We start from the raw sequence: 23,901 nt of genomic DNA on the forward strand, positions 1-23,901 counted from the left end.
GGATTGGAATTTAGGTGAGGAGGGGGAATTCATAATCCCAGGCTCAAGGGAATACAAAGTCACCAGGAATTGCCACTTGTTTCCTGACTATTATGTGATATTTCCTTTTCAAAGAGCAAATTTCACAATCCAGCAAATTCCGTAGTTGATGTTCTCAGCTGTATTTGTCTTAACATTGTAGCAGTGAGATTGCTGCCTGATTATTCCACAGGCATTTTCTGTAAGCATCACCTTCCTGATGAAAAGCTTAATGTGTTAAACATCACACAGATTTCAAAAATCCAAGTTATTATCCAGGATTAGCTGCAACTAACAATTTTTCATAAGCTCCAGTTATAGGTATTTTTTTTTTCCCCTGAGGGAAATTGGAATTTTAAGTCTTCGGTGAAGCTATAATTAAATATTATATTTTAAGACAAAGAAGAGAAATCATCACGTATGTACAACACCTAATAGCAGCAGAAACCAAGACTAATTTATATTCCAAAGTCAAAAATACCAAATATCAAGAGAAAGTCATAGCATTATCACCAAAAAGGAGATCTCTTTGTTAATCACTTAGTTTTGAAATCTGTGATCGGTATTTCTTTACTTGTGAGTTTCATGATCACCAGGAAGGGGAGAGCACGAGAGGAATTGATCCCTGATGATACTTGAACAGCCATCCAAAGTGTCTGCAGAGCTTGATTTCTTATTTGACACAAGAGCGCTAGCTTATTAAAATACAAGTATGCAGGAGAGACAGATTAAACAGATTGGTAGGGCTTCCCTGGTGGCGCAGTAGTTGAGGGTCCGCCTGCCGTTGCAGGGGATGTGGGTTCGTGCCCTGGTCCGGGAAGATCCCACATGCCGCGGAGCGGCTGGGCCCGTGAGCCATGGCCGCTGAGCCTGCGCATCCGGAGCCTGTGCTCCACAACGGGAGAGGCCACAACAGTAAGAGGCCCGTGTACCAGAAAAAACAAAAACAAAAACAAAAAAAACAACCAGATTGGTGAAAGCTGGGCAATATCAACAAATTGAGGTCAGTTTGAAGAAAAGAAAACCAGGTAACAAAAGGTCAGAACTGCTTTCTTCTTTGACCCTATTAGTAATAGAGTTAGGATTGTTTAGCTCATGGGGTTGGCACGAGATGCTTATGAAGTCAGGTCTTAGAGTCATTCTCTCTATGGCCTGGTGGTCTTTTGCTCCATATCCTAAGCAGCTATGTTATAAATATTGTGGAAAACCAAGTGAGAGTGTGGAGAAATTAGTGTAACGCTCCATTATAGTAAGAACCACTCTGAGGACCTGTAATAGCAATAGCTACTCTTTATTCAGTACCTACTGAGTGCCAGGCACTGTACTAGGCACTTTCTCATATAATTGTTATGACAACCCTGTAAGATAGGTCTTATCACCTTCACTTTATGTATGGAAATAAAGTAAGCTCCTATAGGTGGAATTACATGTCCGGGTTTGTACTGTTAAGTAGAGGAATTGGGATTTGAATGCAGGTGTGTCTAACTTCAAAGCACAGGAGTGTTCTGGGGAAGAGTATTAAATGCACTCCTCCCCCACAAAAGCCAATTATTAACCCAAGGAGGGGAAAAATTCCTGCATAAGAAAAGAACTATTATATACTACTTGGCTCAGCTGTAAATGATACATACATTTCCTTTCGGGCCATACCTACTTAACTTCTTTGAACTTGTTTCCTATCATCTAAATGGTTCATGTTGTAACTTTAGTCAAAGTACCACAAAGAAGGGTGCGTGTGCGTGTAATATCATGTGCAAATTGGCCAAGTACTTTATCTATGCCTGAAAAGCAGATCAAGTTTCAGAAGTAAATTTTAAGGCCTCTGTTGAGAGGCAGTTCTCCATGGATCTCTTGCGTTTTGCATGTTTTGTGAGTAGAGGCACAGATTGCCTTTGTTCTGGACTGTTTTTTCAAGGATGTTTGTGTAGTGAACAGCCTCAAAAGACAGAGATAGTGACTTCCTCTGGAGCAGTCATTCTCAGCTGGAGGTGATTTGCCTCCAAGGGGATATTTGGCAATTTCTGGAGACGTTTTTGATCATTATAAGTGAGGGAGTGCTACTGACATCTAGTGGGTAGTGGCCAGGGAATCTGCTAAATATCTTGTAATGCACACGACTGTCCTCACAGCAAAAAATTGTCCAGTGCAAAATGTCAATAGTGCTGAGACTGAGAAATCCTGGTGTGGATCAAAGGCTAGGTTTGTTGATGGTCCAGTATAATAAAGATAATGTCTCCCTAGAGTGCAAAGGTCAGGCGCGTTTCCTATCCATTATGAAAGATGTGCCATTGAATTGTATACTTAAAACTAGTTAAAATGGTAAAATTTTTTGCTGTGTTTATTTTATCACAATGAAAATATTTGGAGAAAAATGATTTGGGTTCTCTAAGCATGGGGTCCTTCCCCTGTAATATAGGCCACCGTGTGTATCACCCCCTTCTCATTGCCCTGTGGAAATGGGGCCTCAGGGAGTGGGTGCAAATGCTGATCCTCTGGCTACTGCTATTGCTGTGAGCAGTAAAGTCCTTTGTCTCTGACCCAGTAGTCTCTTGTCTTCTGCCAGCACCCATGAAGAGATGGCAGGCTAATGTGTTAGCTTGTTAAGTATGGAAAAATTTCAGATCTTCCATAGTCTTTCATGGCCTCTACTGATCCCATCTGGCATTGTTTATGTGTTTAAGTGTGTGTAATGGGGCACTGTGGACTAATTTCAGCTAAAAACATGTTTGAGCTCTGTCCCAAGGTCTAGACTCTTAATTTTTTAGAGACAAATGAATGATCCTGGATCTAATACTACGTCCAAACCCATGGGAAACTGAAGAATGTCACATTCTTTTATAGGTTTGGGGAGGCCAGAACAAATACCTTTTCTCAGGGGAGAGTTTAGGTCTCATAAGAATAAAGTACTCTTTCAAAAATTAATGTTTTTGCATGCACATTCTAAATCAATCTGGTTTCCCGTAAGCAGTGAAGGAAGTGCCTGATTAACTAATACCTGTGGCTATACCTGGCACCAATGACTTATGTGTCATTGTGTTCCATTTTTAAACTGATGCTTTTCCAAGCTAAGGAGGCAAGAAATGAGACCGTTCCATTATAGTTAAGTAAACTGCCTGTAGTAAGTAAAGATCAGGCAGGAGAAGCCACCATCTCAAAGACACAGGCAAATTACATACCTATAAAATAGGCAAAGAAGCAATTATATTTTGGATTTTGTTCCATTTGAGAGAAGAGAGCAGAAGATGTGGATTGTAACTTCAGCGTGGTTTTGGATTGTTTTATAGCTTTTTCCATCCATTTGTAGTTGATTTTGAGTAGTAATAAAATGAGAATTGCAAGATGTTTTTATGCTAAGTAGTTTCATTAAATAGCATTTAAACCAGCGTCATGAACACAGGAGCAGTGAAAGCTTTCTTTTTTTTTTTTAAATTGGAGGTTGTGGTATATATTATTTTCTTATTTGTTGCTTGATTTAAAACGTAATAAATCCTTAATAACAAAGTTACACATGTACTCTTTTTAAAAGTCAACCAATCCAAGAAAAATTATGACAAAAACTGCAACCACTTGCCCCAGCTTTCCCCGCCTGGATTCTTCCTGCTCTATAGACCTAACCGATTTGAGCTATTAGCTGTTTCTCATGGAATAGAGAAATATTCTTGTGTAATATTTTTTCCTCCTCCCTATTTTAGTAATTGCCTATGTTTTTTTCATTTGCTTAGTTTTCTAAGTTTTCATTTGATTAGTTTTCTATTCTCTGTAGTCATTACCAAGCCATCTCCAAACTCTGCCAGAACTGTTGATCTCCTCTTGATGTACTCAGATGTACACAGTGATAATAAATCTCAATTTGATCTTTTTCTCAAGCCTTTCGATCATCTGCCTCAGGCTGGTTAGTTGTTCTTTGGATCTACTTTTCAGAGTCATCCTGGTATTTTTCTTCACCATTATTTTGGGAATTTTTTTGCTTCTCCCGTGGATGGATTCCCTATTTCCTGGGTTCTACATCTTCCTCTTTCTTGGTTATACCTTCGTTGTTCTTGTGGAGCTCACCTCTAGCAGCTGCCTCGGAAAAGCTTCATGGGAGGAACTTTTATTTTTTGAGACTCTGCATGTCTGAAAATGTCTTTTTTTTTTCTCTCTCTCTAGCAAACTTGACTGTAAGCATGACTAGATATAAAATTCTAGGTTAGATATAATTTCTCTCAGAATTCTGAATGTGTTGCTCAGTTGGCCTTCCCATCCAGATTTGCAGTTGGGAAGTTTGATGTCATTCTGTTTCCTGATCCTTTGTAAATAATCCTTTTTCTCTCTCTGGAAGCTGTTAGGCTTTTTCCTTTGTTCCTGGTGTTCTGAAAATTTCCAGTTATGTGCCTTGGTGCAGGTCTTTTTACTTATTCGACTGGGTACTCAATGGGCTTTTTGTGTTTTTTTAAAGATTTATTTATTTATTTAATTTATTTTTGGCTGTGTCAGGTCTTAGTTGCAGCCGTGGGATCTTCGTTGAGGCATGTGGGATCTTTTGTTGCAGCGCGTGGGCTTCTCTCTAGTTGTGGTGCGCAGGCTCCAGGACACACGGGCTCTGTAGTTTGTGGCACGTGGCCTCTCTAAGTTGAGGCGCGAGCTCAGTAGTTGTGGCTCGTGGGCTTAGTTGCCCTGCAGCATGTGGGATCTTAGTTCCCTGACGAGGAATCGAACCCACGTCCCCTGCATTGTAAGGCAGATTCTTTACCACTGGACTACCAGGGAAGTCACTCAATGGGCTTTTTTATTCTGAAAATGTTTGTTTTTCAGTTCTGGAAAAATTTGTTGAATTATGTCTTAGATCATTTTCTTCTATTTCTTTACTTTCCTCTGGAACTACAAGTATTCAGATATAGGACCTCCTAGATTGATCCTCTACTTATCTCTCCTACTTTCCACCTCTATGGATTTTTTTCTATTTTCTCAACTTTAAAAAAAAAATCAACAAGCTTCAGGGTTCATTTTCCGTCTATTGAGTTTTTTCTAGCCATCGTGGTTTTAATTTTTAAGAGCTCTTTCATATTCTCTGAATGTTCCTTTTTATAGCATCCTATTCTTATTTTATGTATGTGGTCTCTTCCCTTATTTCTCCAAGGATTAACCTATTATTTTAAACTTTCTTTTCCAGAACTATGTTTGTTTCTTCTGTTTCATTTTTCTTTCTATCTTTCTATCTCCATGATCTCTGTCTCCATGTTAGAGGCTCTCCTTGGTTGTCTGGTTAGATTTTTCTTTAATTGCAGTATATTTGACATGTAACATTGTATAAATTTAAGGTGTATGTCTGGTTAGATTTTAGAAGGAAGCATTAAGGAAACTCTCTGTGCACAGGCAGAGCTCATCAGGCTGGGGATGTTTCACTGTAGAGTGATTCGTTTTGCCATTTCATTGGCGTACCTCCAATTTTCAGTATCTGTGTAGTTCCTTTGGGTTGGTCTATTTCTTTTGAGTGGAGTCTTTCAACCTCTTGCCTTAACGGTGTAAGCCTGGCTGTGAGCACTTTGGGATCTGACTGTGGGAAGGTGGCTTGGGGACCTTAAGTAAGAGACTTTAAGTAGAGAGATGTATCCTTCTGGGTTTCAGTACGGTGCCCTTGTTCTCACTTTGCTTGAGTGCAGCTTCCTTATAGTTCAATATCTTTAAAGAATAAACCTCATTTATTTCTCCAAGGTCAGCAAGGGGATCTTGGGAGTCTGCCTCCTTCATTTAAAGACTCTAAGCCAATCCACCTGTTTTTAGTTATATCGATACCTATGCCCATTCTTCCAGAGACAGATGGTGCCTCCAATCCCCAAGCCTTCTATAGGTTTTTTCAATGTGCAAAGTTTGCTTCTTGGCTTCCCCTCCCTACAGACTCAAATTTTAGCTTACTTGGTTCTGCTGTTAATCGGCCTCATGTCCAGTGCCTTTACAGTTTCCCAAATTCTGTGGTTGTTTCCAAAATTCCGGTCTTCTGTATCTCTCCAGCTTCATCCCTTTTAAAGTTGCCCTTACCTAAAATTTAGAGGGAAATTGGAAGGAAGCTACAAACCACCCCTGCCACACACACATTTGTTCAGTCTGCTGTGTTTAACCAGAAATCTCTTTCACACTAATTCATCACTGTGAAAATAAACTGTCTTCATAGAATCTGCAGTAGGGATGATAAACTGGCAGCCTGTGACCAAATCTCCTATGAGAGAATGTTTTTGGCTGGCCCAGGGCTTACAATATGGAATCTCTTTAGTGGGCGTGTACTCTTCAGTTTACTGCAGACTTCAGCACTCCCTATTACCTCACACCTGTCCTGAATTACACATTTATGTTATTTGCCCTGCCACTGGGGGCATTTAAGTTTGTGATGATTGATCTACACATATAGAACACAATGCCATTTTAAAGAATCTGCAGCCTAGAGGCTATAACCAGAAGCAGGAGGTTTGAAGTCCAGATATGCCCATTGACATATCTTGTCCCTTCTGGAGAATCAGCAGTCACCGACAGCTTCTCTTATGAAGGGTAAGCTCAATGGAGAGCTTGTTTGTGTTACTTGTTCATGTTCATGTGTAAAATACACAGAAAGATAAAGGAGGCTGCTTCTTTTGACCAGACCCCTACATCTATTTCAGTGAAATGTATTTATTAAAATAAGAATTAGGAAATGTTCAGAACCAGAAAGGAGGCTGGAATAAACTCCTTGCTTTGCCATTGAAGAAACAAATCCCCATACTGTAGTGGGGAAAGCCATTTTCCCACAAACACACAGCCTGCTGGGGGTTGGGGAGTCTACACAGGCGCCCAGGGCTCCTGGCTTCCAGTCTGGTGCTCTGTCTCAACACTTCAAGGTTGGGAAGTGGGGAGATTAGGGGCTTCTAATTATCTCACAAACAGATTCCATCTGTGCGAAGGGCTACTCGGCCTTCACTGCCTTCCCTGAAATGAAAGGAATTACGTACAAACAGTATTTTCACCATTCTCTGCATTCAGGTCACCTCCTCTTAGTGAACCATGTTCGTGGTTGGTGCTATAAGCATCACACACAGTGGGAAGAGTTAAGATGAGGATGCTCTGGCTTCTTAACTTCCCTGTGCATCATCAACAAGGCCTTCTGTGACATCACCTTTGTTGATTTGTGTTTAATTGATGGAAATGGTGTTAAACATTAAAACATAGCCTTCAGCGATTTCTGATGTAAGCGAAAGAAAATCAACGCTTCTGAAGTGAGAAAACTTAATGGGGCAGGTTTTTTTCTAAGATGGCTAAATAGCTATATAAATATAAGTTTTCAAGGTATTGTATCTTATCCTATGAGTGTTGTGGGAACTTGTGGAGTTCAGCGGGCCTGGGTGAGCCAGCTCTCAGCAGGTGGCTGGCCAAAGCTTCCCTCTCCCTGTGTCCTTAGAGGGTCATGTCTGTAAATAGAACCACCCTTTTTTGTAGGCCATTGTACTTCAAACCACATTAAACCATTTTTTCCCTTCTGTGAATGTAAGCCTCTGAAAGCTGAAAACGGGAAGCAGTACTTTGCTGTCATGAAAAATTGAAACTGATTATTTCCAAACACCTCATTCAGCTTGGGTAGGAGATGATTTTAGTCTCTATGGGAACAGAAATAAAAACAAGTGTAGTAACTTCTTTACTTTCAACATCTCTGCCTGAATTCTGCCATCAAATCCACAGAAACACCTTCTATCCAAAGCCTGTAACAAATCCTACTCCCAAATTTCAAAGGTAGCAAATGCTTCATGGAGAAATGGACATTTAAGGTAGTATTTTCATTTGTGTGTGTGTGGCGGGGGCCGTTCTGAGCTCCAGCTTCTAGGTCTAGGGTATTTCAGGGAGGGAGACCTGACAGGTAAGAATGAGGACAGTTGGGTGGTTAGGTAGGCTCTCTTGCCTAGAAAGTTGTAGCATGTGCTGTTATCTCAGATAGCGAGGGTTTTAAACGTTCAAATATACTCCTCAGGGAATTCTGATATAAATATAAGAAAAAGCAACATTTACTTTTTCTTAAATTTATTTTTTAATATTTTATTTATTTATTTTGGGCTGCATTTGGTCTTTGTTGCTGCACATGGGCTTTCTCTAGTTGCTGTGAGCAGGGGCTACTCATTGCGATGGCTTCTCTTGTTGTGGAGCACGGGCTCTAGGTGCGTGGGCTTCAGTGGTTGCGGCGCGTGGGCATAGTTGCTCCGCGGCATGTGGAATCTTCCCTGGCCAGGGCTCAGAACCCACGTCCCCTGCGTTGGCAGGTGGATTCTTAACCACTGCACCACCAGGGAAGTCCCAACACTTACTTCTAAAGTAGGTGGGACATCAGCTGTAGTGTCTGTTTAGATGCCTTTTCCCATTTCCAAGTTTTGGTGCTGCTGTTACTGTCAAAGGTGTGATGTGAGTTTAAAGTGTAAGTCACTTGAGCAGCCTCATCTGTCTGTGAAAATACCTTCCAAGTAATTGATGCTTCAGATATTTTGTGGCTCATTTCCATACGATTTCCATATTCCATCTTCTTTCCTCTTACCACTCAGGACTCCTGAGTTAACCTTTGTAACTGCATGCATATTCTCTAGAAAACCTGAATACTTATGGTTTCCCCTGAGCCATCCCTGCTAGGATGCAGACAGCAATAACAACTACCAGACCTTTTCTGTCTTGCCATACAAATCAACCATTTTCCCAGGATATCCCTTACAAAATAAATAGTAAGATATGCATGTAGGCAAATGCAGGCAAAAAGGCACTTGGAATATCAATGCTGGTGTCATGTTAAGGAGAAAGTCTGGTGTCACTTTTCTAGTAACAGTATCAAGAGCAATTGCTTATGATAAGAAAAGTGCTTTTTAAAAGGTAAAAGTCTCACCTTTCTTATAAACACTTCTATGTTTAAGGGTGCGTATTATCTGTAATTGTACATATATGTGTAATATGTCTGTTAATCTAGCTGCACTCCGGACGTTCTTGATGTCAGTGAGGCTTTGAAACTGGAACCATCTAAATGATTTGTGCAATCATTATATACATCAGTTTAGTGAGTATATAGGGGAGAGTATAATGAATACCCTTTCTTGACTCCAGTGAAACGTAAGAATTGTGCTTTATACAGAATATAGTATTACACAATTACTCACAAGAATGAGCTAGTCCTGAAAGTTCAGGATGGAGAAACAGTGTCTATGTGAAAACTGGTTCTCTTAAAATTTTAGTCACAAATTGACTAAATTCAACATAAACACCAGGGGAGAAGACCTTTAAGCACAGGTAAAAATATCTTCCTGGTTTATCGCCTTGGCAACAATGATGTGTTTCTTTTTTATAAAGTGACTCCTAAGAAAGAGTGGCAGGGTGATGTAATTAGAATAAATCTTGTAGAACTGTCTTTATGGCTAAATATCATTCTGTCAACAGTCAGTACTATTTTCTCCCAGTTTTCAATAAAATTCATATTTTTTAAGTTAAAATATGACCTTCATCTAACGAGGCATAATTACAATTAGAAATTTTAACCAAAGATGTCTTTTAGGGGTGGTGGTGTATTTATGACCATACCTGTGTTACATGTGGTTTAGAGCCTCACCAAGTGTCACCTGGGGACCAGCAGCATCAGTAGCACCTGCGCTGCTGGAAATGCAGAGGCTCAGAACTGCTGACTCAGAATCTGCATTTAACAAGATGCCCGGTGATGGAGAGGCATTGGCTTGGAAGACATGAGGCTGCGAGTAACTATTTAGCATCGTGTTGAGTTTGGAATGTTGCTCTGTACATTATCTTGGGGAAGTAGTACAGTCCTGTGGTAAGAAAAGCATTCATATCCCTCTGTCACTATTGGTGGGGCTTTTGGACAAGTTTACCTATCTCTTTATGCTTCAGTTTGTTTATCTGCAAGTTGGGATGGGAATAGTATTTTCCTCAAATGGTGATGAGGTTAGTTTAAATACGATTAGGCATATGAGGTGCATGGAACATAGGACCAGGTCCCTGGAGAGCGCGCAACAGACGTGAGCCTTGTCACCATCATCTGTCCTTTCCTGAAGGCACATACTCTGTTGGCTTTTATCTGTGGGAGGCACATTTGGGTTTAATTCAAGACGATGAATTACAATCCTGTGGGAAATGTGGTGATGGACACAAAGATGAAGAAGAAAGAGCCCTTGCTTCTAGAAACTTCCAGAAGGCCTCCCTAGAGCTGAGGTTATTTCCCCATTATTCCACAGTCATTCCAAACATCGTTTGAGGCATCTACGTACTCGATAGCAATTCATGTTCACAATTTTCCTTTTTTTTTTTAAAAGATTTTTTTTGACGTGAACCATTTTTAAAGTCTTCATTGAATTTGTTCCAATATTGCTTCTGTTTTATGTTTTGGTTTTTTGGCCGAGAGGCATGTGGGATATTAGCTCCCTGACTAGGGATCAAACCCGCACCCCCTGCATTGGAAGGCGAAGCCTTAACCACTGGACTGCCAGGGAAGTGCCCCACGTTCACTATTTTCATATCAAACATAAGTAGGGGATAATGGCACACTGTGATTAGAGTTTGACAGGTGTTCTGAGGGCGCAAATCAGGAGTGACAACTGCCTGAGGGGACCAGGAAGGCTTCGAGAGAAGGTGGGTCTAACGAAGGGAAGGAAGAGCCTTCCGGGTAAAGGTAGGAGAAACAGGATGAATAACCGGCTACTGCCAACCTGTCATTACAACTGAAGACAAAGTCGTGCATTACCTAAATGCATATACTCATTTACGGAGGTCACCCTTTCTTGGTATTTACTGCTGGCACATTTGTATTACTTTTAAGAGTGAATAGAGTTCAGAAAAAATAAAAGCTATTGGATGGTAAATTTGTTGTGAGAAGTGCATACCAGGGCACTCAGAAGCAAAGAATAAACTAAGTGACTAAAAGCAAGGGTGATTAGTTTATGAAAATCACACCTAACTGTCTCATTGGGCCAGAAGTTGAACATCAGCCTGCATATTAACTGTATTAACTAAGAAGGGCAAGATAATTGCTGAGTGTCTTGATATATTTTGTTTGTTTGTTTTCACGTGAATGAGATTTAGAAGGGAGACTGCTCTAAGTGGCCCACTAGAATACGATTTCATGACTGTAGTGCAAATCCTGTATTATACTATTTCATCAGACAACAGCCTCTCAACTCTTTCCATCCAAGGGCAAGAAAAATGGAGTGGTAACAATAATAAACACACACACACACATATATGTATATATATATTTGTAGCCTTTTCAGTTTATAGTGGTCTTTCATGTGCATGATCTCGTTTGGTCCTTATTGCACTTCTGTGAGGTCATTATTATCCTCAGTTTCCAAAGGGTGAGGTGGGTCACTGAAGCTGCAGTGACCCCTGCCTTCCCAACAGACCACGGCTGCTTCATTTCGCGCAGCTGACATCACCATTGTAGAAAACATCAGCAGGCAGAAATTTTGTCCAGGAACCCCCACCCCTGCCTGGCGAGCTTCTTCAGTTATGAACACAGTCTCTTGGAATCACATGAGAACTGGCTTCTGCAGGAAGGAGAGGCAGCGTCACATGTGGGAGCTCTGCTTCCCTTCAGTGTAAAAGGGACAGTGTTATTGGATCTGGGAAAGAGGGTTCTTCCCTTCCTGCTTCTCTTCCTCCTTCCTCACTCTCTCAAGTTGAACTTGCGATGTCTAACTCTTACCTTTTCCATCCATGTCCCTGTCCCTTTCTCCCCACACCCTCCACCCTCGCCCTTTTGCCTCCTGTGTCCACTTTTCTCTGTCAAAATTGCAAACATCATCGGAATCTTGTAAGGTTCTTTGAGGTGCGGGTGGAACGTGGGTTCTGTGTACACGTCACCCCTGGCTCACTGCGCTAACACTGGCGTCTGGCTGGCTGTGACTGTCCCTGCTTAGCTGGGCAATCAGGCAGGGCCAGCTAAACGGGCAGAGGCTGAGAACTACTTGGGAATTTTGAAGAAATTAAATAGTTGCAAAGTTTTGTTTTGTTTTGTTTTTTGGTGGAGTGGAGTGGGAACACATTATTCAAATATAGTATGGCTATCTAATAATGGACACCCACTCTCTTATAGAAGGAGTGCTGTTTTTTTTTTTTTTACTTCTTTGTAGGCCCTTACCACGGTATAGATTTTATCTGTGTGCGTGTGTATGGGTGTAAAACTCAGTGTTCCTTCTGGGGATGATTTGATTGATGTATACACTAGAAACATCTTTAATAATTTAACGCTTGCTTCAAAGGAGATTACACCAAAAAGCGCATTGCTTTTCATTTATTCATTACAGATCTGTCATAGAAGCATTTTTTTCTTTCTTTCTTTTTTTTGTCCTGAATTGTGTTGTAGTAATAATAAATTTCGTACTACACTCAGGGTATTTTAAAGGATTATAAGCCTTTAAACTAATGTTACCATCTTATTTAAATTGATCAAATTGGTATTTCAGCCCCATAATCCAGCATTTCTTAAAGTTGAGCCAACCAGATATGGCTTCGTTTGATGACTACTAAAATAGCTGTGCTGGGAAAGTCTAATAGAAATAATGGGATGAAAGCATAATACCGCTTGTTAGTAGTCGTGGTAATAACAGCGAAGAGAACAGAGCTGAATTTAGGGCTAGGTGTCTCCATCCTTAAAAAGAGATTAGGGTAGATCCCAGCCCAGCTCTTTTCATTAAAGGGGAAAAAAAATGTATATGCGTTTGGGGATTGGGAGCAAAGAAAGGGGTAGGATGAGAGACTTAAAACTAAAACCTAGAAACCAACACTCTATCATTCTGTAACTTTTAGGTATAAATCCAGATATCAGTAAAGGAAAACAGACTTTTTCCCATTTAGACAGCCGTAGTCACCTTAGCAGACTTTAGCAAGCTCTTGTAATAGATTCTCAGAGGCAAGGGACATATCTAGATTCCTGAATGGTTACACTAAAATTTGAATTTTCTGGTATCATTATTAAAGATTTTATATTAAAAATGCTGTATAAAAAATGCTGTATAACTTCTCTTTAAAACCAAAACCCAAAGTTGCTTTGAATAAGGCAACTTTAGGCACAGTAAGGATTACAATTTCTAGAAGTGCGATACACGATTATCCAATTTTCAGAGGTAACTTGCACAGAAATCTTTTTGCTCTCATTGGCCATTAGCGCTGTAGTATTTCTGGATTTTTGTTATGTCCTGCTTCAAGTACTCTGCCTAACGATGTTTATAATGTTCCTTCCCTAGATCTACCAGTCTTTAATAGAAATCCAGAAATGTTTTGTTTTCAGGTCAGTAATTCTTTAAAAGAATTAAAATTAAAAGTCATGTTGCCTACTGCAGACGTCATATTTTCTGGCCATTGAAAGTATACTTGGGTGTGCTTGCAGCAGTGCTAGGTACATTAGCAACTGCTTGTGTTGTTTCTTGGAGAAAGAATATAGGACTTTGAGACAAGACCACCTTGGGTTCCATCTTAACCCTGTTGGTTCACCTGCGGTGTGATGCAGGCAGCGTTGAGGGATTTCTCACTTTCCTCATTCATATAATGGGCATCAGAAGCCTGTTTCGTAGGGTTCTTGTGAGGGTTTTAGGAAATGATGAAGGTATGAATGCTGAGAGTGGCATTCGGCACATACGGGTGACGGTTGCTTGGTGTATTTGCTGCCTGTCCTTTGCTCTCCACCTATGGACACCATTCACGCAGTGCTGTAGAAACCTCAGTGCCCAGACTGTGTGGGATGTGGCCCCAGGCTGCCACACGCTGAGTTACTGCTCTTTCCTCCTGCCCCACGATCACGTGATGTGCTGCAGTACTGCTCTGGGCTCTTTGATGTCACAGTCGTATTTGTCTCTGAATGCCTGGCATCTAGCCCAGCACAAACAGCTGCTCCAGGCCCATTAGCTCGAGTCATGGTGCCTGAGAGCCCTCCAGTGCCTCTTAGAGTCCCCCTGTGAGTATCCCCTAAAAAATCCCTCAGTCACCATCAAGGGAACTTGCTGTCTCTCGGTCCAAGACCCCTGAGCCTTTCCATGGCCTCTTCTGATAGGTTAGTGGGGAGCCACCCGCCGTGTTTCTCTGAGTTGGCTCCTTTTTTTTTTTTCTCTGTGCATTTTTTTTAAACATCTTTATTGGAGTATAATTGCTTTACAATGGTGTGTTATTTTCTGCTTTATAACAAAGTGAATCAGCTATACATATACATATATCCCCATATCCCCTCCCTCTTGCATCTCCCTCCCACCCTCCCTATCCCACCCCTCTAGCTGATCTCCCTGTGCGATGCGGCTCCTTCCCACTAGCTATCGATTTTACATTAGGCTCTTTATTCTAACTCTCTCCCGCCCAGAGTCCCCTCTCTGTCCCAGTGTCTTACTGAGCAAGCCTCTGGACCTCCTGGTGCTGCCGGTTCCTTCCCTGGGTCCCTCAGAAGCCCTTTCTCCTCAGTGACATAAATGTCACCTTTGGCCCCAGACATTTCCTCTGCTCTGTTTTCACAGACAGTGCCCACCCTGTCTCTTGCCACACTCTCCTGTCATCACTTCTAGTGCGTCTGCGTCAATGCTCTGCCGTCTTTGTTCTCTGCATTGAGAGAGGGTGGGACAAGCGTGTGGAGATGGGAACATAGTGTTTTCTCCTTTGGAAATTGAAAATTTTTCTCACCTTCATTCATTTAGGTCTTATGCATAAAAACCAGAAATCCTTACCAAGCGCTGTGGGTTTCATTTTATAAATCTCTTGCCTTTTCTTTCCACACCATCTGGCAGATCCATCCCCTCCCACCTTTAGTTTCTGTCCAGCATTTGGCCTCCCTAAGGGCCTCCCCCTGGGCAGCATGCTTAGGGATCACTAGGGCTCTACACAGTTTGACACTAAGCAACTGAATGGAAATTTGAAAGATGCAGAAGCAGTGTACTATTATTTAATTTAGTCTTTGATGACATCGTCTTTGATGACATCGTCTTTGATGACAAAGACGATGGTTATTGGAATATTTTAAGAATTCATTTATTTAACCTTCATTATTTTAAATGGCATCTTTGATATCATGTAATCAAATCTGAGACTTTGTGTTGGACAGAGTATAGGAATTCATGGTCCTGCCTCTTTCCTCTTCGAAATAATGTTGTGCTGAATTTTATCCTGAGTTTTTTTAGTCTACTCTGCTCCATTTGCTTCCTTCTTTACTTCCTAAACTGAGAGCATTATGATAACTTTTATAAGAGGACCATTAATAGTCCCATAATAAGAATTTGGGTAGTTAGAGGAGATTGGACTTCCAGAGTTGGAAGGGAGGTCAGAGTTAATTGCACCTCAAACCTTTGTTTTACAGATACCAGGGGATTAACTGACCTGTCCAGTGTCAGATGACTAGAAAGAGGCAGAAGTGGGGTCCTAACGTAATACAAATTCTGTTTCTACCTTATCCTTTAAAAAACTCATACTTTATTAAGGCCAATGAAGAAATATGGTAGGTCCAGGAAAGAATGTATTATAACAAATGGGAAGATATTTAATTTTTTTTTTTTTAGGATCATGATGTGCCAGGTGCTTTGCTAGGCACTGTAGGTAACTTATTTAACCTCCGTGGAAGTTTTATTATATTCTCATTTTACAAGTGCGGAATATGAAGTTCAAAGAAGTTAGGTAACAGCCAGTAAGTGCCTGGCCAGGACTTGAACCTGGGTCTTTCTCTCTCCGAAGTCTTGGCTCTGGAACTTGGCCTCCTGTTCTTTTTTAAAACAGACTTACATGTATCTAAATAACAGTAAAAATGCCTAGTTTGTAAAATACTTGAGCGTTTCTTATTTTTATAGAAAGAATATATAGTTTCTTGGCCTTGGATCTGCATGACAATCACTTTTTTTTTTTTTGCGGTATGCGGTCCTCTCACTGTTGTGGCCTCTCCCATTGCGGAGCACAGGCTCCAGACGCACAGGCTCAGCGGCCATGGCTCACGGGCCTAGCCGCACCGCAGCATGTGGGATCTTCCCGGACCGGGGCACGAACCCGTCTCCCCTGCATCGGTAGGCGGACTCTCAACCACTGCACCACCAGAGAAGCCCTCGACAATCACTTTTTGTATTTAGAGATATACAGTCAGCTCTCTTAGGCATTGTGTGGAAAGCTGTCCATGTTTATTTTTAGAAAACCAGGCTTCACATCCTGGCCATCGCCATTGCCCTTTTTCATACTTAGAGATTTAAATACATACCAGACACTAGTGGTGGGGATGATAATCTCTCCACAAAGAATTTTTTTTTACCTCCTCTTCTGGGCCACTAGACGTTGGCCAAGTATCCTGCAGTGTAGTTTTCTCTTTGCCATGGGGATTAAGTACATTGATTTTGGAGTCACATGGTTCATTTTCATTCTGGCTGTTCCACTTACAAACAGTGGAATCTTGGGCTAGATACTTGGTCTCCCCAGACCTTAGTTTTCTCACCTGTAAAATGGGAATAATACCAACCTCACAGGATGATTGTGAGAATTAAATGAGAAAGTATTTGTGAAGAGTGGTATATTTGTAAAGGTTAACACAAGATATACTGTATATATGCAAATGTAAGGAAGTTTCACTTGACAGTGATATTATAATTATTACATTATTATAATGTGCCATGGAAAATCTCTGTTATACTTTCTATTTTTATCCATTATTCCTTTTGATCCATCAGAGGCCAGCAGAAATAGTAGATGAGGAAGATAGAGAGAAAGAAAATAAGGAAGTGGGACAGAAGGAAGACTTTTCAGGAATGAATGGTGGAGTTGAAGAGGAAGGAGGCGGGGAGGCTACTGAAGCTCCAGAGCAAGCAGAGGAGATCCTGGATCACAGGGAGGAGCAGGCAGGTCCTGCTCGTGTGAGCAGAGGCACCAATGAAGAAAATGGCGAGGAACTGGACCAGGTTAATAATGAGCTTCAAGAAGCAGTGGACGAGGAAATAAAGTCTCAAGGAGCTGGCAGTGGATGTGAAGAGGTATTTCTATTGCTTTTGCTCACTTGTGTGCATGCATGAAGTGTGTGTGTGTGTGTGTGCATCTGTGCTCACACTTAGGGAATTATTCAAGCACTTAGGACGTGAAAGCTATGGCACTTCCAGGATTCCATGGAACAGAGTTTGAAAACCAGCTAATTCTAATCTTACTCCCTTAGTTTTCAGTCCAGTGGGTAAAAGACAAACTGTAATGAGATATCATTAATGTATGAGAAATCCAAGGGGCAGGGTTGCTGTTCCAGAAGCTGCCTTTATGTTTTCATTTTCTGTCCTCTTATCTACTCGATGGTGCTTGGTACCATAGTCACAAAGAATTTGTGAATTCTAGTAGAAAACTAATAAAAGACATCTGGTATGGGGCTGGATTACTAATGTGACATGAGAGGAGGACTGCTGCATTTTACTCTTCCCTTTTCTCTGAAAATGCTAAAATGAAAAGTGTAGGTATGTTGTTGAAAAGAAAAGCTCAAAAGGAAATAAAGAAAAAAATTGAGAAAAATAACACCTGAAGCTCAAGAGGTGAGTCTGTGCCCTTTAAGCACGTGGTGGGTTATGGTCCCAGAAAGGGCTTCTGAACAAGTAAAGTTTGAGATTGTCATGTCCACTGGGTGATGATAGACTAAACAACATAGGGAACACAAGGAACTATTTTTAGTTGAATATTTATAAGATTAAAGGCAATCGTGAGTCATTTTTCCTTTGTAAATTTTATTGCCTCTGTAACTAAAGAGCTAAATATCTTTGTTTTCATCTGTTTTCCTCCAGGCTGACTTGGACCCTCAAAGACCACCAAAGCCAGAAGTAAAAATCACCAGCTCACAAGAAAACGATAACAATGAACGAAACAAGGATAATCTGTCGTAGCATGGATGATTTTTAAAAAGAGAGTATATTGAGTATAAGAAAAATTAAGGGTTATAATACTCGAATAATAAGCATACAGTTATTGCTAAACATAATGTGACAATATGGTTGAATACTACCTACTGAAATTTAAAATTAGAGGCCAAACTAATGGGAAACACTAGATAACTTTGAATAGCTACTAAAGCAGAGTGACTTTTTATGAGATGTGTTTTAAAAAGTCATTTAGAAAAATTAAACAAGAGTAATAGAGGGGAATTTGCACTGGAAGACAATTGGCCACTTGTCTTTGTAAAGATGAAAAAGAACAAGATCATTCCTTTTCTTGTTAAGTGAGATTATTAGATGGCAGCTTATGCTAAAGCACTTATCTAAGAAGGCACAGAATTAAAAAAAATGATAATAGGAAAGCATGTACTATTTTTTTTAAAGCAATAAACTCTTGAATAAACAAATTGCAATTTAGTTTCAGAGATAATTTGAAGATGGCAATAGTTTGAAATGTTTCTGTGTCTTGTTGACACTCCTTTCTTTCTTCCTCCTTGGCCAAAATCCACCTTAAGAGAACAAAAAGGAAAACAAGGTATTCATTTTGGAAGGAGGAAGTATTCATTCAGTGTATTCCTAACAAATATTGTCATGCCCCTCCCTTAACTGCTGCAGGTTTTAATCCTTATGGCTTTAATGACACATACTCAGGAAGGAATTATAAAGGAACACCCAATTATATCACTGAGACTGGCTGGGTGTTTTTCAAATTCTGGTATCCTATGGATTTTCGTTGATCCAGTCTACCAATACCAATAATACTCCTCTCTTCTCCTTTGCATTATTGTTCAATATTGGCTATTCCAAAGATTGAATTTTCTCCAAACAGTTTTTTAACAAAAAGAACAAGACGGCATAGTAGAAAAAAAGTAGGCTATATGAAGAGTTTGTTACTCCTCAATTTCTCTTGCCTTTTGCCTTATTTCTATTAGGACCGCCTTGTCATATTTTTTCCCCTAGGGGTATCAGCAAATATTTATTTTCATGGTCAGTTATATTTAGACTTTCAAGCAGATTCCTTTCTATATAATTAGAAGCTATAGGATAGAAATTGTTGAAAAAAGTTTAACAATTGTCATAATGAAACCAGTTCCTGATTACAGTTTTAGGAGTTAATTAACTCAAACTGCCTTGTTAGGTATATATGGAGAAAAAAATAATCGTATTAGTTTTTTGAATTCTTAAGAGATGATGCAGTTCTTCCTTAAATATAGAAATATGTTTTTCTCACATTAAAGCATATTTTTGTTAATTATGTATAAGTTATAAATTTGAAATTTTAACTTCTTGTGCTTTCATAGAATTCATTATTAATGATAAGTTTAAAAGATTTTTTTCCCCTCCAGGTTTCATAACCAATCACTTGGAATCAAAGTAGTTACATAAAGCACTTAATGATACTATAGAAAACTGGTGTATTTTTCCTAGAAGCTATTTTAATGTTTTCCACAAATAGGAAGTATATGCAGAGAATATAATGTAACAGTGTTGGAAAGAGATACTGATATAAGGGTATAGTAATCTGGGAGGATGATTATAAATGGGGTCCTATATTTCTAATATAAGCTCTAGATGGTGCTTTCTACTAATAGGCTTATTTTTTCAAATGGGACAATGTAAAGCATTGCAGACTATAAGCAACAATCTTAATAATTCTTGTTGCTAGGGAAATAGACTACCTGGTATTTTAAATTCCCACACTATTACTGGGCCTGGGGTTAATGATTTCAAATAGTTTATAAAAATGTGGGATTACATATAAGAAATTATAACTGATTATCAAGGTGATTCTTTTTTCTTTCTTTAATGAGGATTTTCTCTCTCTCTCTCTCTCTTTTCCTTCTTCAATAAAGATATTCCGTCTCTTTTTTTTCCCCTGTTCTTTGCTTCATCATACTTAATATTTAGGTTTTCAGGAACTTTTTAAGAGTCATCTTAGTGAAGCACAATGTTACTTTAAATGAAAAACAAAGTTTGGTATTTTAAGTATACTTCAAGAAGGTGATAGGCCACAATACCTGTAGCAAAAAATTAAAAAATTGGGACGTAATACTTATCTTTTATGTGCATATTTCACCACCTGTCTGTAGGATATAATTGTGACTTAACTTGAGGGATGAACAGTCACTAATAACTTTAAAACACTTTGCAAGCATATGTTACTAAAAAAAAAAAAAAAAAAAAAAAAAAAAGAACTATGTCGTCCAAACAAGGAAGAAATCACTGACAGATGATTAAAATTGTAAATGTCATTTTGGAGATGACTTTAACACACATGATGAAAGTTAATTCACCTTCCAAATGTGGACATTTTCCTTGTGGGAATGGTGGCCTCCGTGGCAGAGTAGCTCCACAAATTAAGTGAGACTTACTGACAGATTTGGAGAACATTTATGTGAGTGAGCAGAAGAGATCTTGGTTAGGCTTCAGGTATTGTTTTATAGAGGGTGTTAATAAGAAAAACTCATGGAGCTTTTATGTGGTAACCAATCACAGAATGCTTTCATCTGTTCTTTGTGATAGATTTTCATAGTTGTAATGAAATGCTTTTCTTAAATTTAATTGGGTTTTCACACATTTGTCAGCAACTGGTTTGTTAGTTGAAATGGAACATTAGGAGTTTTGCAGCGCAAATAAAGAAGATTTTTAACTAAAGTCATTTTCATGCAAAGGACGTATTACCTGGTTTAGCTTCTGTTAAAATTGCATTTGAGCATCCATGGATTTCGAATTATAAAACAAGATACTCTGGCCATAAGATAACTTTTTACTCATTATATTTCTCTATGGACATAGGATGACTTTTTGTTTATTAAGACATTTTGGGGGGGAATATTAGAAAGCCAGACTCATAGGAAGAGTATGATACCCTCTCGTGCCTCCCGTTTTATGATGAGAGTGTTGATTCCTGCTGTTGTCTGTAAGCACAGACCCATCCTATATATATGTGGCTCAGAGTCAGTCAGATCTCTCTGTAGGCTCACGATCGTGAAGCCATATTAATGTGAGCTTATTCATGTTAACTCTTCCAGTTATAGCTCAAAAACCAACATCCTCGAAAATTTCACTAAATAACTTACCTTCTACGCAAAGGATAAAGCTAATTCACCTAGTTAAAATTGTGGCCACAGAACAACAGGAAGGCTTCTTTATCTTGTTAACTGACTCTCCTAAAGAATTAGCTCTATCCTTCCACTTTTTGCTCAACAAGGAGCCAAGGCAAAAGTTTATAAAGTAGATTAATTGCTAAGCAGAAAGCATCACATCTGAACTGTTGCCAATCTGAACAGAAATAGACTATGTAGATATACACAGACACATCACAAACACTCACACAGATGCACTCACACACTTTAAAATGTTATTAATGGAATAAGGCTCTTTTGAGAGAAGCAGTGGACAAAAACTGTTGGTAAGGAAATGCTAAGAAATGATGTATATCAATGGTACTTTAAAACATGGTTCCTGAAGACTTTAAGAGGTTTAAAATTCTTCTCAAAATAAAAAAGCTACCAGCATTTTAATGGAAAATTTGTTCTAGGGAGGGGTGAGATATATATTAATATATAAAATCTTTTTCTCTGAAGTAACTACAGAATACAGTTCTTTAGTCCTTTGTCATCAGTCTTAAGTACCATATACTTTGGCTCAGAATATTTTGTACCAACCAAACACAGGCTCTGTCAAAAGGTCATTACTGCTTGTGAATGTGTGTGTGATTTCCATGAACATGTAGAGAGGACTCTTTTCGGTACCAAGTAGCCAAGTTCACCACAAACAGAATAAAAGTATGACTTATTAGTCTATTAGTTTATATAATGTTCAAGTTCAGTGCAGAAGCTTTTTAGCTTCCTTGTATGAGTGTAATAACCTGGAATGGAAGGATTTTTTTTTTAAGGTTAGTCTGTTTTTCTAAGGTGATGAGCACATACAGTTCTTCATTGTTAAAGATCATTTTTGTAAATAGTGTACGATTTTTGCTTTTCAGAAACTATCCTGGTATTTAGATGGGTCTGATTTTTGTTCTTACCACATGAAATTGGTATATTTCCTACCATGAAGTCTAAGTGACTTGGAGAATGAATATGTGCCCCTACATGTTGATGAGGAAGAAAAATATTATTTTTGAAGAGGCATAGCATACTGTAGGAGATGGGGAATTAAAAAATGTCTGGATAACAATAAAGCATTTATAAAATCAGGAGGTAACTAATGGAGCTCCGCTGACTTAAGCCAACAACGACTTCGCTTTAATCTATGAATGGAACCAAATGTGTTCTCTGTTGCTTAATCCACTTAAACCACATAGTTTGAGGGGTTGAGTTACTGTCACAAATGTAATGGCATATGGGAAGAAGGAATGACTGTAGTCAATTTTAGAAGAAGACTGAAGAAAACCTATTGTTTTTTTTTGCTTCAGTGTTTTTCTTGTGTCTTAAATCCTTAATATGTACAATGATAATGGGTGATTATTGAAGTTGTAGGTAAAGATTAAGTTGAGCTCATCATTTTTGTATATGTTTAGAACTCTTCTTTGCAAGGACAATTATTTGTTTTGATCAAATTATGAGCTTTTAGGTTTTTACTTCTGTATCAGTGCTCACTCTGTAAGTTTGCTGTATTTTTTTTAGCAAATAGATCTGTGTTTTATATAATTAAAATGTGTTTGGATAGTTTATTGTTTATGATGTTGTATTGCTAATATTTCACGTATTAATTGTTTTTATGACATTTTTTTCACAAGCATAATACTTTTGATTTAAACCATGTGGAAATTCAGCACATTAAAAGATATTTCTGTTTCTACTTGGCATAGATATTAAACTTCATTATGTAAAGAAAATTTTTTTTTACAGCTTCATATACATGTTGTTTAGTTGATAAAAATTTGAGGGATATTTTAAAAAAAACTCACTGTTGTTTCTTTTATGAAATGGTATTAGAGAAACACAGGTTCAGAATTTTTGTTATGATAAAGGTAAAAAGAGAACAAATTATGCACATTTAGTGTAGATATAGCTATAGGAATAAATTCAGTTTTACAAAGAGATTGGTTAAAATTCTGCTTCAGTTTGTAAGATATTCACTGCCTTCATTCTATTGAATTAAAATACTTTTGTGTTTTCCTTTCATGTTTGAGAAGCAAAAACAGTTAAGCAAAAGCATTTTGCCTTCTTAATATGTAATAACAAAATGTGTGTGATTCAGGTACCATCACTGAGAACTCATTAATGCATCTCTTGTACAGCTGACCCCTGTTATCTTTGTTATTCCATAGGCAAACCTGGGCAACTGAGGAGGCATCTAGATTGCCAAAGTCAAATCTCTTTAGACCACGTGGCTAACTGACATTAGAAACTTCCCGTAACCAACAAGGACTGTAATTTCTACAAGGTGCTGTAAAATGGCTAGCATGCATTGGTTATCAAACTCTTATTTATGAGACTAAACATACAGCTTTTCTGCAGGTTTCTAAAAGTGTTTTTTCTCCCCGGAATGTGACCTTAATCTACTAAATCATCGTACAGTTCTCTCAAATGCCCTCACAAACTCAATCTTCCATTAAAGAGACAATGATGCAAGGATGTCCCGCCGTTCTCTTTTCGTTTATTATGGGTTTAGTAATAACAAAAATGATTTTAAATTGCAAAAAATACCCACAGAGTTTAAAATTCAATGAGATACTCCCCTTGGTTTCACTGCATTTGTTCCTGAGGCCGCCGGGTCCCACGAACTTCGACCCGTGGAGACCGCGGCCACCGTCAGGTCGTGGAGGCGGGGATGGGGGATAGGTTAGCCGCCGCCTCAAGGCCTGGGCCCTGGCCAGAGGGTGGCCGTGGCGAGGGCTCTGGAGCTCTGCAGGAACACAGCTCCCAGTCTGTCCCTGGTTCCCCCAGCTCATCCGCCGGCCCGACGCCACAGGGCCTGGAGGGCTCGGCGGCGAGGGCTACACTCCGCCTCTCACCGGGAGGAACCCTGCCCCGCTGACCACTGGCGGAAC

The 23,901-nt window shown here is 39.3% G+C and overlaps 1 protein-coding gene across 2 annotated transcripts in view; it reads left to right on the forward strand.

Annotated features, from left to right (window-relative positions):
* Window positions 1-23,487, forward strand: part of DCDC2 (doublecortin domain containing 2) — a 157,663-nt gene extending 134,176 nt beyond the window's left edge. For both annotated transcript variants that reach the window (XM_032650284.1, XM_032650285.1), the window contains 2 exons: window positions 16,671-16,970; window positions 17,754-23,487. In XM_032650284.1, coding sequence (XP_032506175.1) covers window positions 16,671-16,970; window positions 17,754-17,852 — 399 coding nt within the window. In that variant the 3' untranslated portion in view covers window positions 17,853-23,487. The remainder of the gene's footprint in view (window positions 1-16,670; window positions 16,971-17,753) is intronic.
* The last annotated feature ends 414 nt before the right edge of the window (window positions 23,488-23,901 follow it).

The sequence above is a fragment of the Phocoena sinus genome, chromosome 11, assembly GCF_008692025.1.
Source record: "Phocoena sinus isolate mPhoSin1 chromosome 11, mPhoSin1.pri, whole genome shotgun sequence".
NCBI lineage: Eukaryota > Metazoa > Chordata > Mammalia > Artiodactyla > Phocoenidae > Phocoena > Phocoena sinus.